A 15267-nucleotide genomic window follows, 5' to 3' on the forward strand; every position below is an offset into this window, starting at 1 on the left:
CTAGGGACCAGGGGATTGGAAAAGTAACCCAACCCTCCCTTGCCTACCCCAGAGGGAAGGCACAGAATAAAGTTTGATCTTGACTTAGCCAGAGAACCCTAGGGTACCAGCCACTAAGGCAGTTGTGGCTCTGAAGCCCATCCACGGTGCTCTGCAGTCCCCGAGACGTCATCCTCTCACTGGAGAAGCGGAAGTTCTCAAGACACAAAGGCCAAGATGTACTGAGGTCAGCCTGATATCCGGTCTGTCAGGCCACAGATCTGTATGTAAAGCCTCCTGCGCACGGTCACTCAGCTTTAGTCCCAACTCGGGGGACAACTATGAACAGGAGCCTCCACCCCCGCAACCAGAGGCAGAACCAGAGTCAGGGGCAAAGCAAGCACCTGTGCTGTGCAGATGGGCTAGGCGGGGCAGGGCAGGGCTGGGCATTCTGGGGGGGGGGGGGGGGGGAGCATAGTTACAGCAGTGTCACAGGTAACATGGTAGGCTTTGTTTATGCCATGTGGGTGCCTGGCAGAGTCACGGAACCACCGGGCGGGCAGGCGGGCTTAAATGTGGAAGAGATGTTCCCAGCCACCAGGAAGAAGCAGGCTCAGGGCCAAGTCACTGGGGAGCAGTCACAGCCCAGCCAACACTCCCTAAAGACCCTAGAGATGAGGTTTGGTTCCTCAGCCCGAGATTCTGCCTTCTCAGAGTTGTATGTCAATACAAGTCCTAGGATCTAACAGGACTAACAGCCCAGATAAGAGGCTACTCTGAAACCAGTCTATCTTCCAACCTTCCCAAAGGCCCACCACCCCTAACACAAAACATTCAGGGAGCTGGAAATGTCCCCAAAGCACCCTTCTTCCTTCTCAATGGGGTCCTGTTGGTTCTCTGCGCAAGCCAATTCTCTACCAAGCAGGGTGATCCCACCCACTGTGCCAGTTAACAAACATGCCTTTAGGCACCTTGGTTACTGTGCCAACGCAGACACTCCCCATCCATTTCTAAATACTCCACAGGGGTGTGGCCCTGTCCCCACTAGACATCATGGTACAAAACCTTTGCGGTATGGAACTGTGTGCAAACTCAGGCCCAGAAATGTGAAGGACTAACTAAAGGTCAGACAACTTACATGTTACAACTCCATGCCCAAAACCTAAAGAAGCCAGCCCCTCATCTCACGCTCTTCCTGGAAACATCTGAGCCTACCAGGGTGAGTCGGTTTCCTCACAGTCAGGCAGTGTGGCAGACCTGCCTCCCACAGACAATACCAGGCTCACAAAGACACTCAGAGAACACTGGGTGACCTGAAGAAAAATTCATGTCTAGGGTGGCTTTGGCATCAGGCGCGTTTGCCCACTTCCACCTGTGGCTGGCAGAATCAGCTCTACTCCACGGTCCTCTGCAAATCTTGGGACCCTCAACCCATAACTCCAGGATGTTCACCAAAGAGCAGAGACATCACCTATGACAGTCAGGGTGTCCAACTTGCTGCTCAGAATAGGATGAATACAGTCGAACCCAAGATTGTAAACTTGCTTAAAACACATGAGTCTTAAAAAACAAAACAAAACAAGTGTGTACGTATGCATCCATGTGTGCACACGTATGGAGAGGTCAGAGGTCAACCTCAGATACCACTCCATGTGGGCTCTGGGGATTGAACTCAGGTCTTCTGTAGGCAGATTGCCTATCTGAGGATAATTTGTTAAGAGTTGGTTCTCCCCTTCCACCATATGGGTTCTAGGAATTGAACTTGGCTTATTCACCAAGTGTGATGGTAAGGGCCAGAGGTTTAACCATCTCACTGGTTAAACGGATGAAAAAAAATGTTGGGGGGTGGGGGTGGGCAACGTGATTGCATGTGTGGGTTTTTTTATTCCCTTAAAGGCTTTTTTTTTTTTTTTTTTTTTTTTGGTTTTTCAAGACAGGGTTTCTCTGTATAGCTCTGGCTGTCCTGGAACTCACTTTGTAGAGCAGGCTGGCCTCGACCTCAGAAATCCGCCTGCCTCTGCCTCCCAAGTGCTGGGATTAAAGGCGTGTGCCACCACCGCCCGGCTGGCTTATTTTATTTTTAAGGATGTATTAGAGTGTGTTCAGCTTCAGACAGAGCCAAGTCTGATCCTGTCATGCTCCGTGTTCTTCCCACAGGAAGATCTTGTGAGCCACAATGCAGCTCTGTGTGTGTGAAAGGCCTTGACCGGAATTCACCTTTGGTAAGAGGCAACTACTGTTAAGCCCAGGAACTCTCTTCCTGCGCAAGGATTCAAACCCTCAGAATATTAGACAACTCTCCTCACGCCAAAGCTCTGGGATGTGCTAAAGCCTAGACAGACGAGCAGAGAACAACCAGATGGTGGGTGGGACAACGGGATAGGCCCTGAGGGTACAGGAGCCCCAGACCACCTGCTGCAGAAACCTGAGAAGAGCCTATGTAACTCTGAGGGACACGGCTCAGCCCCAACCCCCAGCTTTCCACATCCCCTCCTGGGATCAGGACTATGCTTCTCTAGAGCTGTGACCAGAGCCGCAGCATTCCCAGACTGCCACTCAGAGCCCCCGCCATTCCGCACCCCTATGACATGGCCTGGGAAACATCAAAGCCGGGCCTCCCAGGGGCCTCTGTCTTGACGTCAGCTCACAGCAGGTCCTGGTTAGTGCCTGGCTGGGGTACACTTAGATGTTTCCAAAGCCAGCAGAAAGGAGCCTCCGGGCTTCTCAGAGCCCCTGCTCAGTGGCCCCCACATTTGCTTAGAAGGCAGTGGGAATGTGCCCGGGCCGCCAACCTGTATGGCTCATTGTAAACATTGCTCCATCGACGTTTTGGGGAACCGGAGAGTCCCTGGCAGTGATGCCAGACCCCAGGAGCTCTTAGCTTTGTGCAGAGGCGGCTTTCGGGGGACTAAGGTGGTACCTATCCCAAGGTGGCTTCATTTCTTGTCCTTACCTCTAACTAGAGGGATGGTCTGAGAAAGGCCTTCTCTGGACTCGGGTCTCCTAAAGCTGCACTGCCTCTCTTCACTGGGCCCTGTGGAGCTGCATGCAGCACAGCAACCTACTACGTAATGGCAGCCCTACCCAGGTATAATCTGGGGGTGCCGAGACACCAGGCTGATCAGGGGCTAAGTGGATTTATGTAGCTGAGGTCCACATCTACCAGGGAACATCCAGAAAGGGAGAGGTGGGTAGGAGCTTTGCCTGTGGGCATGAGTAACCCAAGAATCTCCTTAGCAACAAGATGTAGGCAGAGCTATGTCTCTACCACAGAATCCCCAGCTCGAGCTTCAAACACCTCATGCATGAAGGCGCTTTCTGCGCCTTACCTCTGGCTCATTAACGGTCCACCACATAGACACTTACAGGACTGTACCTTTAGTCCTCTTTTTTTTTTAAAGATTTATTTATTTTATTTTATGTATGTGAGTACACTGCAGCTGTACGGATTGTTGTGAGCCTTCCTGTGGCTGTTGGGAATTGCATTTTAGGACCTCTGCTTGCTCCATTCAACCCTGCTCTCTGCGGTTGGCCCCACTTGCTCTGGTCAACTCTACTCGCTCAGTCCCTGCTTGCTCTAGCCCTAAGATTTATTTATTATTATACATAAGTACACTGTAGCTAACTTCAGACACACCAGAAGAGGGCGTCAGATCTCATTATGGATGGTTGTGAGCCACCATGTGGTTGCTGGGATTTGAACTCAGGACCTCTGGAAGAGCAGTTGGTGCTCTTAACCACTGAGCCATCTCACCAGCCCCTAGTCAGTCCTAGCCTCTTTAAAAAAAAAAAAAAAAAAAAAGCCAGGGCTGAAGAGATGGCTCAGTGGTTAAGGGAGCTTACTGCTCTTCCAGAGGACGTGAGTTCAAATCCCAGCAACCACATGGTGGCTCACAACCATCTGTAATAGGATCTGATGCCCTCTTCTGGTGTGTCTGAAGAGAGTGACAGTGTGGTCACATTAAATCAATCAATCAATCAATCAATCAAAGAAGAAGGAGGAGGAGGAGAAGGAGAAGAAGAAAAAGAGAATGAGTCTCATCTTAAAGAGAAAAACAATGGCCAATCTCCACACCTGCTCTATGTCTGACACTGAAGCACACCTGATACACAACCCTGATCTAACACCCAAGCCCTGGTTGTTCTCTGGGCTCCAGACCCACCCAGTCTGTGCGCATGGGTGTGTGCTTATACATTTGTGTCAACACCGTCGCTATATGGAAGGGACAGCAAACAGTTTGGTTTTGGGAATTTTGTTTTGTGGTACTGGGGTTCAAGCTCAAGGCCTGTACATGCTGAACAAAGTGCTCTCCCATGGAATTACACACCCAGCCCTTGGCATGTGCACGAGGGCACTCCTTGCAAAAAGGTCTCGAGATGAAGCCATGGCTGGCCTGGCGCTTGCTATGTAGATCAGGCTGACCTGTAGCTAACGGAGATCCGTCTGTCTCGGCCCTCTGAGTGAGGGATTAAATGAGTACTTCAGAAGACGTGGCTGGCGTTAGTTGACCAACAGGGTCTTACAGTGTAGTTCAAGCCTACCGTGAATTTGAGACCCTCCTGCCTCTGCCTTCCAAGTGCTGAGATTACACAGACATGCCCCACCCCGGCCAAGCAACAGGAAGCTTTCACTCCGGTTCTCAGTAATTCTGGCTAACTCACTGCACGAAGAATCCACTTCAGCTGCCTATCTCTCCAGGGCAAACCCTCTGACCTGTGGGAGATGCCTCCAGGTCCCGTACAGGGCTCAGAACCTGCATAACGTAACTAAAGAATTCTAATTCCTTCATCTCCCTCTTGTAAAACCCCACCCTTTGGACCAAGCCCCTGCTACTCGAGTTACTGAGCTGTACCTTACCAGCCCAAGCCTCCCAGGTACAGGCTCCGGGACACCACGGGCACTTTACATGGTAGTGTATGCTCAAGAGAGAGACTGTATTACCTCCTCTATGCCCGAGGACCGCCAGGTCACACAAACCTGGGTAAGTCTTGCCCACCAGAGCTCCAGGGTTCCAGGATCCTCTGCGGAAGATCCTTATCTTCAGGTGGCCCCTGGAACCTGGACCTGAGTGCATCTTGCTGGAGCAGTGTCAACAGAAATGAGCCACAGTGTGCCAGGTTTCCATGCCATTTCTGGAGCAACACTAAGGCACAGGCCAGGACAAGTAGCCTTCACCTTGTGAGGCACAAATGTTCCAGGAAAGAGCGCAGCCAAGCTCCTGTCCTACAAAGAGACAGTCCCCAAACACAAGACTCTCCATGTAGAACCTTCAATTCTCTTCTCTTTAAAATTTATTTATATGTCTGTGTCTGTTTAAGTTATGCAGCATGTGTATAGATGACCTTGAGGACCAGAAGAGGGCATCAGATCTCCTCTTGGGATCTTGGAGTTATTCATGGCCATAAAGAATGTGGGTCCTGGGAACCGAACCCAGGTCCTTGCAAGAGCAGCGAGCAGTCCTAACTGCTCAGCGACCACTCCAGCCCCCTTTGTCATTCTTCCTTGAGGCTGGCTTTCATGCAGCCTATAGTGGCCTCCTATACAGCGGAGGATGGCCTTGAACCAACTCTCTTGCCTGCTAGGACTATAGGCAAGTTGACTGGGGTGTTGGGAAGCAACCCTGGTCCTTTGGAAAAGCAACCAGCGGTTTCAACTGCTGAGCCACCTTTCCAGGATTAACGTCTGAGGACTACATCTCTGCCTCGGTGGGAACCTCTCAGGGATGAATGGCACGCCCAGTCACCTCCCAGCTGCCCCAGGTTGTTATCTGTGCCTCGGGGTTGAGATCTCCTTCCCCACCCACTCTACACGTAGTTCAACACTGACAGGTCTAGCACGTGTGTCTGTCACCACGTGGATCCAAGCAGAGAGTTGAGGCTTCAGGGCTCCAAAGCCACTGGCCACATCATAGGTATGACACCTCCCCGTCTTCTATGGGCAGGGTAGGACCGGACAGATGTGCTTCACCCCCAAACATCTGTGCGTGTCTTCAAGGAAGCAGCCATGGAAGCAGCAGAGTCTCAGCTCAGAGCGGAATGCTGTTCATGAAAAAGAAATATGGGCCAGGGAGACCTGGGTTCTAGTCCTCCTAGAACATAACCTGAGCGGATCACCCCTGCCCATAAGAGGACGCTGGGAAGCGTTGGAGACTAAGAGGCTCCGCTCTCCAGGCCGTGTCCCCACCCCAGCCTGCAGCTACGCACAGTTGGCTCTCCTTTGGAAAATGTGGGGCCAGGCCTTAGAGGGATTAGCTGTGACCCTCTCCACATGGCAGGTGCACTGGGCCTGAGGCAGCTGGGGGCACAGTGGAGGGGGAATCTGTCACCTTCCCTGTGACCCTCCCCTCTCCTGGGCTTAGCCTCCTAATGAGATTCTCTACTGCGTTCCCATGCCACGGAGGAGGCCACGTGCCACAGCGGAGGGCTGACATTTGTCTGCGTGGTGATGCTTCTGCGCCCCTCCTGGTGACTAGGACACTAGGAAAAGTACCCCATGAGCATGTGTGGCAGTGGTCCTCAGCCTCCCTGACGCTACGACCCTTTACTACAGTTCCTCACATTGTGGTGACCCTCCCCCAAACCATAACATTATTTTTTGTTGCTATTTCATATCTGTAATTTTGCTACTGATATGAATTGTAATGTGTTTTCCAGTGGTCTTAAGAGATCACCATGAAACAGTCGCTTGACCCCCAGGCTGGGTTGGGAACTGTCATGTGACTGTCCTGAAATAGGGTTCTAGATTTACTTTCATCTAAGACAGCCAAATTTGATTTTCTTCTATGGGCCCAACTTTCAGGTTTGGAAAACGGGAGCCTTGAACAGCTTTCTGCACCACCCCCAGCTCACATGAGGCTGTTTAAATTTAACTTAATGTGAAATGACATCCAAGCGAGGTGGAGAGACAGCTCAACAGTTAAGTACTACCTGCTCTTCTAGAGGACCCAGCACTCACATCGGGTGGCCCACAACCATCTTTTGTGGGATCTGAAGCTCTTTGGGCACCTATATGATATACATAAAATCATCTCACTCACACACACACACACACACACACACACACACACACCAATTCTTAAAATAATAAAAAGAAAGCCAGGCAGTGGTGGTGCACGCCTTTAATCCCAGCACTTGGGAGGCAGGGGCAGGTGGATTTCTGAGTTCAAGACCAACCTGGTCTACAGAGCGAGTTCCAGGAAAGCCAGGGCTACACAGAAAAACCCTGTCTCAAAAAAACTAACTAACTAACTATCTAAATAAATAAAACACGAAATAAAGTTAAAAATTCTCTTCCTCAGTCTCTGTCCACTCACCACATTTGAGGTACACAGGAAGTCAGGTATAGCTGTCAGTCACATATAGCTGTCAGTCACATATAGCTGTCAGTCACCATACTGAACGGAACAGGGAAAGCAGCTCCACCCTGGAAGAGTCCCACTGTAGCAATGCCTGCCCGCCTCATGCCAGGCTCTGTAAGATGCTATGCTATTTCTGAGCCATGGAATTCTCAACACTGGTCAGCAGTATTTATTTTTACATCTATTTGTGTGTGATACAATGTGTGTGTGTGTGTGTGTGTGTGTGTGTATCTGTGGCGTCTAGCGTATGGTGTGTGTGCGTGTGTGTGGTGTGTCTGGTGTGTGTGTAGTGTGTACATGCGCGTGTGTGCTTCTCAATCGCTCTCTACCTTATATATTGAGGTGGACTCTCTCACTTGAACAGAGAACCCCTGTTTCTGCGTGTCCAGCTTGCCTCCCGTGCACTGTGATTAGAGGCGGTAGCCATGCCTATCTCCCAATTAAATAGGTTCTGGAGATCTGAAGTCTGGTCCTCGCCCTCATACGGCAGGGTTTTGCCCACTGAGCCAACTCCCCAACCCCTCAGCACACGTTTATAGACACCCTGGAGTTAGGGCGTCTTCATCAACGCCAGAGTGAGTACCTAGCCCTGGGCTCTCAGGTCTACATTCTTCCCATGATGTCACCAGAAAAAGCAAGGGCTTTCTTTTCTTTTTTTTTTTTTTTTTTTTCCTTTTTTAAAGATTTGTTTATTATATGTAAGTACACTGTAGATGTCTTCAGACGCACCAGAAGAGGGCATCAGATCTCATTACAGATGGTTGTGAGCCACCATGTGGTTGCTGGGATTTGAATTCAGGACCTCTGGAAGAGTAGTCGGTGCTCCTAACCACTGAGCCATCTCTCCAGCCCCAAGGGCTTTCCTTTTTCTTTGTTTTTTTTTTTTTTTTTTTTTTTTGTCCACTAATTCCCTGTCCATACCCCTCCCCACAACTGTTCTGTTGGATTTAATATAAATCCTCTTGCTTGGATGCAGCATTTTAAAATATGATGGTTGATCTACATTACTTGTAAGTATTTTTGAAAGATTTTTGTTTTATTTTTAGCTAGGTTTATGTGTGTGGGTGCAGATACTTATGGAGGCCAGAAGAGGGTGTCAGATAGCCTTGAAGCTGGAGTTAGGTGACAGGCATCTAACACAGGAGCAAGGAACTGAACTCAGGGCCTCTGTAAAATCAGTCAGCGCTCCTAAAAGCTGGACCAACTTCTCAACCCCGAAACAAGTTTGTTTGTTTTTGTTTAGATTTACATTGGTGTTTTGTAACTGGAATTACTGACAGTTGTGAACTGTCATGGGGATGCTGAGATTTGAACCTGGGGACTTTGGAAGAGCAGCCAGTGCTCTTTCTTAACTGTTGAGCCATCTCTCCAGCCCCTCTAGACTGGATATTTTTAACTTATGTAGACTGCTTTACATTGTGTCTTCTGTACTTCAGCTCTCACTCCCAATTCCATTGTTTTGAAGCTCCCTTCCTGGGCCTGCATCCACACCCTGCTGTCCTCCCCAAGTGACTAATGGACTGTTGAGTTTGGGCAGGAGAAAAAAGTGTTCCTTTTTAGAGAGAGGAAAAGATGCCTCTGTAGTTAAAGAGAGCATGGTGCTCCTCCAAAGGACCCAAGTTCAGTTCCCAGCACCCACATCAAGCTGCTCCAGGAAACCTGATGCCTCCTCTACCTTCGTGGGCACACTCACCCCCACACACACCATACATCACTCACACACACACACACACACACACACACACACACACACACACCCCACAGATACAGATACACAGGCATAAAAACAAATCTTAAAGTGATAATAACAGCCACCAGTAGCATGTGGGAGCACACACCTTTAATCCCAAAACTCAGGAGGCAGAAGCAGGAAGATCTCTGTGAGTTCAAGGTCATCTTAATCCACATAGCAAGTTCCATGACAGCCAGGGCTACAGTGAGACTGTCTCAATACAAATTATTTTTTAAAAGATTTAATACACACACACACACACACACACCCTTAGCTCATCTTAAGACTGTAGCTGAAGAGGGCATCAGATCCCATTACAGATGGCTGTGAGCCACCACGTGGTTGCTGGGAATTGAACTCAGGACCTCCGGAAGAGCAGCCAGCGCTCTTAACCGCTGAGTCATCTCTCCTGTGCAATACAAATCATTTTTTAAAGCCACTTGATGGTAGTTCACACCTTTAACCCCAGCACTAAGGAGGCAGAAGCAGGTAGAGTTTGAGGCCAGCCTGATCTACAGAGCAAGTTCCAGGACAGTCAGTGTTACAGAGAAGCCCTGTCTAGAAAACAAACAAAAAAAATTTTTTAAGTAGGTAGCTGAGCATAGGTGTCCACAGCCTGAATTTCAATCTTTACAACATACCTTCCTCCTTACATGCAGAGGATCTCCTGTTTCCCCCAACTGTCTAGGTATCTTCAGGGCCTCAACACCCTGGCCCCACACACCCCAGCCTGTGTCTGGGTATCCTCGGGGCCCCACACACCCCAGCCTGTGTCTGGGTATCCTCGGGGCCCCACACATCCCAGCCCTGCCTCTCCTGCTCTCCATCCTCTTTGCTCCAAAAGCCGTCTGAGAGGCTGGACCTCAGCTGGCTTCAAAGGGACATGAGCATCATTAGTCTCCTATTTTTATATTTAGAAATGTTCTGCAAACCACTTCCCGAGCAGCCAAGGCAGCGGAATGTGAGGAAATGGCTTTGCTATGTCATGATGTGGAAGGCCTGTGGCAAGCGGCATCTGCCACGTGGCCGGGACGTGCAGTGATGTCAAACATATGTGCAGGAGGCTGAGGCGCCCCTCAGCAGCTGGGCTGTCCTTTAGAGGTAGGGTCCAGGAGTCAGGGCCACACTCAGCCCGCCTTCCTTCCCAGAGAAGACTCATCCACCTGTCTTTACCAACAGCTGCTTCTGGGCCAGCCCTTCCCCCCCCCCCCCCCCAGGCAGTGGTCTTAGGGGGCACTTCCCCAAAGACCTAAAAGACAACCTGGGACACAAAGGGAAGAATGCAGATCGAAGGGAAAACAAAAAACGAGGCCGCTTGGAAGGGCTGATGGTTTGAGGCAAGGTTATTAGATTCCTGGCCCCCAAGACTCTGGGTGAGGGTCCTGGGAGGGGGCGGGCAGGGGTAGGATGGTGCGTGGAACCCTTGCCCGTGCCACCAAACACTGTCTTTTCTGCCACTTCTGCTTCCACGGGCCTGGAAAATGCTGACAAATGTACAGGAGAGGTGGGCAAAGCCTTGCAATGTGTCATAAACGCAGCTCCAATACAGGACTGAAGGTTCATCTAAGGCCTGGATGGGCCAGCTGCGTGATCACAGTCAAGCCATTGGACTTCTTCAGACACACTGTGGCTCCTTATAGATGTCACCATACTGCTGACATTACAAACTCTTAACCACATTACAAATGACTTGGGTTTTTTGTTTTGTTTTGTTTTTTGTTTTTGTTTCTTTTGTTCTCTCAGCAATGCTAGGGATTAAACCTTATAGTCTTGTGCATGCCAGGCCAACACCTCACCACTCACTAGGCTGGAGCAATGCCTTAACAGGGAGGCCACTGGCTGCTCTTGCAGAGGACCCAGGTTCCCTTCTCAGCACCCGCATGGAGGCTCACTACCATCCTTAAAGTAATTCCAGTTCCAGAGGATCCAGTGTGTTCATTTTTTAATTTTGTATTTAGGTGTCTGTGTGTGTTTGTATGCAATGTGAGCGCAGGTGCCCACAGAGGCCAGGAGAGGGTGTCAGACTCCTAGAGCTGGAGTAACTGTCAGCTGTGGGCCACTGACTGGGAGCTGGGGACAGACCTTAGTGCCTCTAAAAGAACAGCAGTGCCCTTAACCACTGGGCCATCTCTGTGGTATCTCACTACTTTACTTAAACAAGTGGTGGCACAGGCCTTTAATCCCAGCACTTGGGAGGCAGAGGCAGGCGGATTTCTGAGTTCGAGGCCAGCCTGGTCTACAAAGTGAGGTCCAGGACAGCCAGGGCTATACAGAGAAACCCTGTCTCGAAAAACCAAAAAAACAAACAAACAAACAAACAAAAAAACTTATTATCATTTAGGCCTGGAGAGATGGCTCAGAGGTTAAGAGCACTGACTGCTCTTCCAGAGGCCCTGAGTTCAATTCCCAGCAACCACATGGTGGCTCACAACCACCCGTAATGAGATCTGATGCTCTCTTCTAGGATGTCTGAAGACAGCAATGGTGTACTCACATTCATAAAATAAATAATAAGCTTTAAAATATTTATATCACCAAGTCTGATGACCTGAGCTCAATGCCTGGAATCCGCATAGTTGAATAAAAGGTAGTTATCGCCCTCCCCCCAACCCCCAAAATATACATATCATCTAGAAAATGCATTCTGGGCTAAAGATGGCAGGATAAGGATTTCAATTTCTAAATCAGTAACAACAGATGAAAAAAAATCAACAGATAAAGAAGGAATAGAGGGCTGGTGAGATGGCTCAGTGGGTAAGAGCACCTGACTGTTCTTCCGAAGGTACAGAGTTCAAATCCCAGCAACCACATGGTGGCTCACAACCATCTGTAACAAGATCTGACGCCCTCTTCTGGAGTGTCTGAAGACAGCTACAGTGTACTTATATATAATAAATAAATAAATCTTAAAAAAAAAAAAAAGAGTTGAAGATGGGGGGTGGGGTGGTGGATATAGGGGACTTTCGGGATAGCATTTGAAATGTAAATGAAGAAAATATCTAATAAAAAAAGAGTTAGCCGGATGTGGTGGCGCACGCCTTTAAAAAAAAAAAAAAAAAAAAAGAAGGAATAGAAACAACTCCTTAAAATTATTTTTAAAAGTACCAAAAACATGCAGCTCACGGCCAGACGTCTTTGATCTAGGACGGCCTACCCTGGCCACAAGCACCATAAAAACAGAAATTGCACGCACACATGCATGCACATGCATAAATTTGCATACACACATGAGCTCACACATGCACACGCAGCCCAAGAGAAAAAAAGCTCTTCAGAGCGACTAAAAGACCTAAGGTTTTTATTCTGTGCCTATTCTGCCAGCTTATAAGTTGGGGTCTGGGAGGCTTGGAGATCTGGCTTACGTAAGTGTCCCTCCGTTCTTAGAGGATCGCTTTACAGAACTGCAAAGCCAGGAACGAGGGGCAGAGACAGAGGGAGAGACAAGAGGGGACAGGGTGGGGGTGGGGAGCTGAGTGACAACAGAGCTGAGAGAGAGGACAGAAAAACTGAGAAACTGGAAGAGGAAGGGACAAAGAAAAAAAATGGGACAAGACGGATAACAGATGAGAGAGACACACGGACAAGAGAAACAAGAGAAGAGCAGGCGTGAGCACACAAATGGAAGGCTTCCTGTGTCTGTAGCATTGGCCCCAGATCCCAACTAACCCTACTAACTAACTGCCCCTGCAGATCTGACCTGGGTCTCCAGGAAAGGAACTCTGCAGAGTGACTGAGGGGACATCAGACCCAAACTGTCACTGGCCATAGGTTCTAGGGTCTGCTTGGAGCAAAGGCATATCATGAAGGTGATGGCTTTGTGCAGAGGGGAAAACAGAGGGGCTACACACCTGTGAGAGATTCAGGACGTTCATAATGGAGAGCCCTCAATTTAGAGGCTCCCGGTAAATAATTCATCAGGAAGAGTGCAGCGCCTTCCCCTGCCTCATCCATTATTCAACATCAGAAATGCGCCATGTTATAAATGCTTCCTGACATCTAAAAATGGTCTGAGCCATTAGGCCAGAGCAAGAGGACAGACAGCAGGCCAATTTCTACCCAACTTTTCCAGAACCTCTGACCCAGCAGTCCTGCGGCTTGGGGACCTTACTAACTGCTCCTCTAAATCCCAACAGCTACTCAGGGTGGCGCAAGGCCTGCAGTCCTAGTTACTGGGAAAGGTGAGGCAGGAGGATCACGTTGAAGGCCAGCTAGAGTCAAATAGCAAGTTTGAGATCAGCTAGGCAACTGAGCAAGACTCCAGCTCAACCTGCAATTGAGAAAACTCTGGGCCCTGGGGATGGAGAGAAAGCTTAGTGGTGAGAGCGTGGGATGGATGCTCTTCCAGAGGACCTGCATCTGACTCACAGCACCTACACTGTGGCCGCTCACCACTGTCTCTCACTCCAGCTCCAGGGGACCAGAGCCCCCTCAGGTATCAGGTAGATACATGGTGCATTGAACAAACATGCAGGCAAAATTGCCATACTCATAGAAAATTAAAAATGAAATAAGCAAATAGCCTGAGAGTGTCGCTCAGGGGTTGAGCCCCTGGCCTAGCATGCCCAAGGTCCTGGGCTGAGTCCCCAGCGTGGAGGTAAGGAGTGGTCCACGCTTAGCTTCCGAAAATGGCTCCACTGTGAGATCCCTTTTTTTTTCTTTCAGTGTTGTAGTTTAACTGATGTTGAAAAATCCACCCTGGTTATGGGCGGCGCCATCGCATAGGCTGGAGTCTTGGACCAAATAAAAAGGAAACGGGGATGACGTGACAGCATTCATCTCTGTCTGCAGGAATGTGGACGTGCTGTGACAACCGCCACCCACACACACTGTCAGTGTGGGCCCTCAAACTGTGAGCTGCACCAAACCGTTTCCCCTTTAAGATGCTTTTGCCAAGGAGAATGGTAATGTATGGAGACTACTTCAAAGCCAAGGCTGTTCTTGGGAACACAGGCCAATCACTGCAACCTTAGAGCACGGAGACAGAAGGACCAGGGGTTTTAGTCCAGCCTGAGCACTGCAGTAAGACTCTGTCTCAAAAAACCAAAACAAACCAACAAACAATATTTACACAGTCACAATAATGTTTTCTTGTTTGTTTGGTTTGGTTTTTTGAGACAGGGTTTCTCTGTATAGCCCTGGCTGTCCTGGAGCTCACTTTGTAGACCAGGCTGGCCTCGAACTCAGAAATGCCCCTGCCTCTGCCTCCCGAGTGCTGGGCTTAAATGCGTGTGCCACCCCCCCCATCCCCCCCCCCCCCAGCTTCTGGCTGTTTGGGTTTTTTTTTGTTTTTTTTTTTTTTTTGGTTTTTCGAGACAGAGTTTCTCTGTATAGCCCTGGCTGTCCTGGACCTCACTTTGTAGACCAGGCTGGCCTCGAACTCAGAAATGCCCCTGCCTCTGCCTCCCGAGTGCTGGGATTAAAGGCGTGCGCCACCACGCCCGGCTGTTTGTTGTAAATGACCAAAAATGTCTGTCTCAACGGTCTCCTCTGTAGAGTGCTAGGAAAAATTTACTTCATTTTCATGAAAAGTGGCAATTAATTAATTATTAATAAGGTGCTTATTTATATATATATTTTTTGAGACAAACTCTCACAATGTAGACCAGACTGGCCTCAAACTCACAGAGAAAGAGAGAGAGAGAGAGAGAGAGAAAGAGAGAGAGAGAGAGAGAGAGAGAGAGAGAGAGAGAGATCTACATGCCTCTGTCTCCAGAGTGCTGAGACTAGAGGTATATGCCATCATAGCCAGCTATTTTCCCTTTTAAAGAACAGCTCTATCTCAGAGTAATGAAACAAGCGGGAGGTTTGTCTTCATAGGAATTTCCAGCTAATGAATAGAGTGTCCTCCGTTTACAGTCTCCTAATGAAATAATGGCTCTAGCAATGATTGCTGGTGCCTGCTGATGATGGGAAGAGACAAGCAGATGTGATGTGTCTACTGAGGGAGATGCACACGGGGAGAAAAGATCAAATCCAGACCCAATAAAATCTGGAGACCCAGGCTTCATTACAAACAGGCTCTGGAATCTCTCTAAACTAATTTGAAATTTACACAGAGATGGCTCCGTGGTTAAGCACCTGCGGCAAGCCTGCTGACCAGAACAGGCGTCCCTAAGGTCACATGATGTAAGGTCAAAACTACCAGCACAGCACGTCCACTAACCTCTTTTTTGTTTGTTTTGTTGTTTTGTGTTTAGA

General features: G+C 49.1%; 1 protein-coding gene across 5 annotated transcripts in view; it reads right to left on the reverse strand.

The window, feature by feature from the left end:
* Positions 1 to 15267, reverse strand: part of Ptk7 (PTK7 protein tyrosine kinase 7) — a 65599-nt gene that overhangs the window by 27880 nt on the left and 22452 nt on the right. The window contains exon 1 of one of the 5 annotated variants that reach the window (XM_006524923.1): positions 4922 to 5280. The exons of the other annotated variants lie outside the window; for them this stretch is intronic. Within the exon in view, the coding sequence (XP_006524986.1) occupies positions 4922 to 5054 (133 nt within the window). The 5' untranslated portion in view covers positions 5055 to 5280. Of the gene's footprint in view, positions 1 to 4921; positions 5281 to 15267 lie in introns of those variants that run through there. 5 annotated transcript variants of the gene reach the window in all.

Source organism: Mus musculus, chromosome 17, assembly GCF_000001635.26.
Source record: "Mus musculus strain C57BL/6J chromosome 17, GRCm38.p6 C57BL/6J".
Classification (NCBI taxonomy): domain Eukaryota; kingdom Metazoa; phylum Chordata; class Mammalia; order Rodentia; family Muridae; genus Mus; species Mus musculus.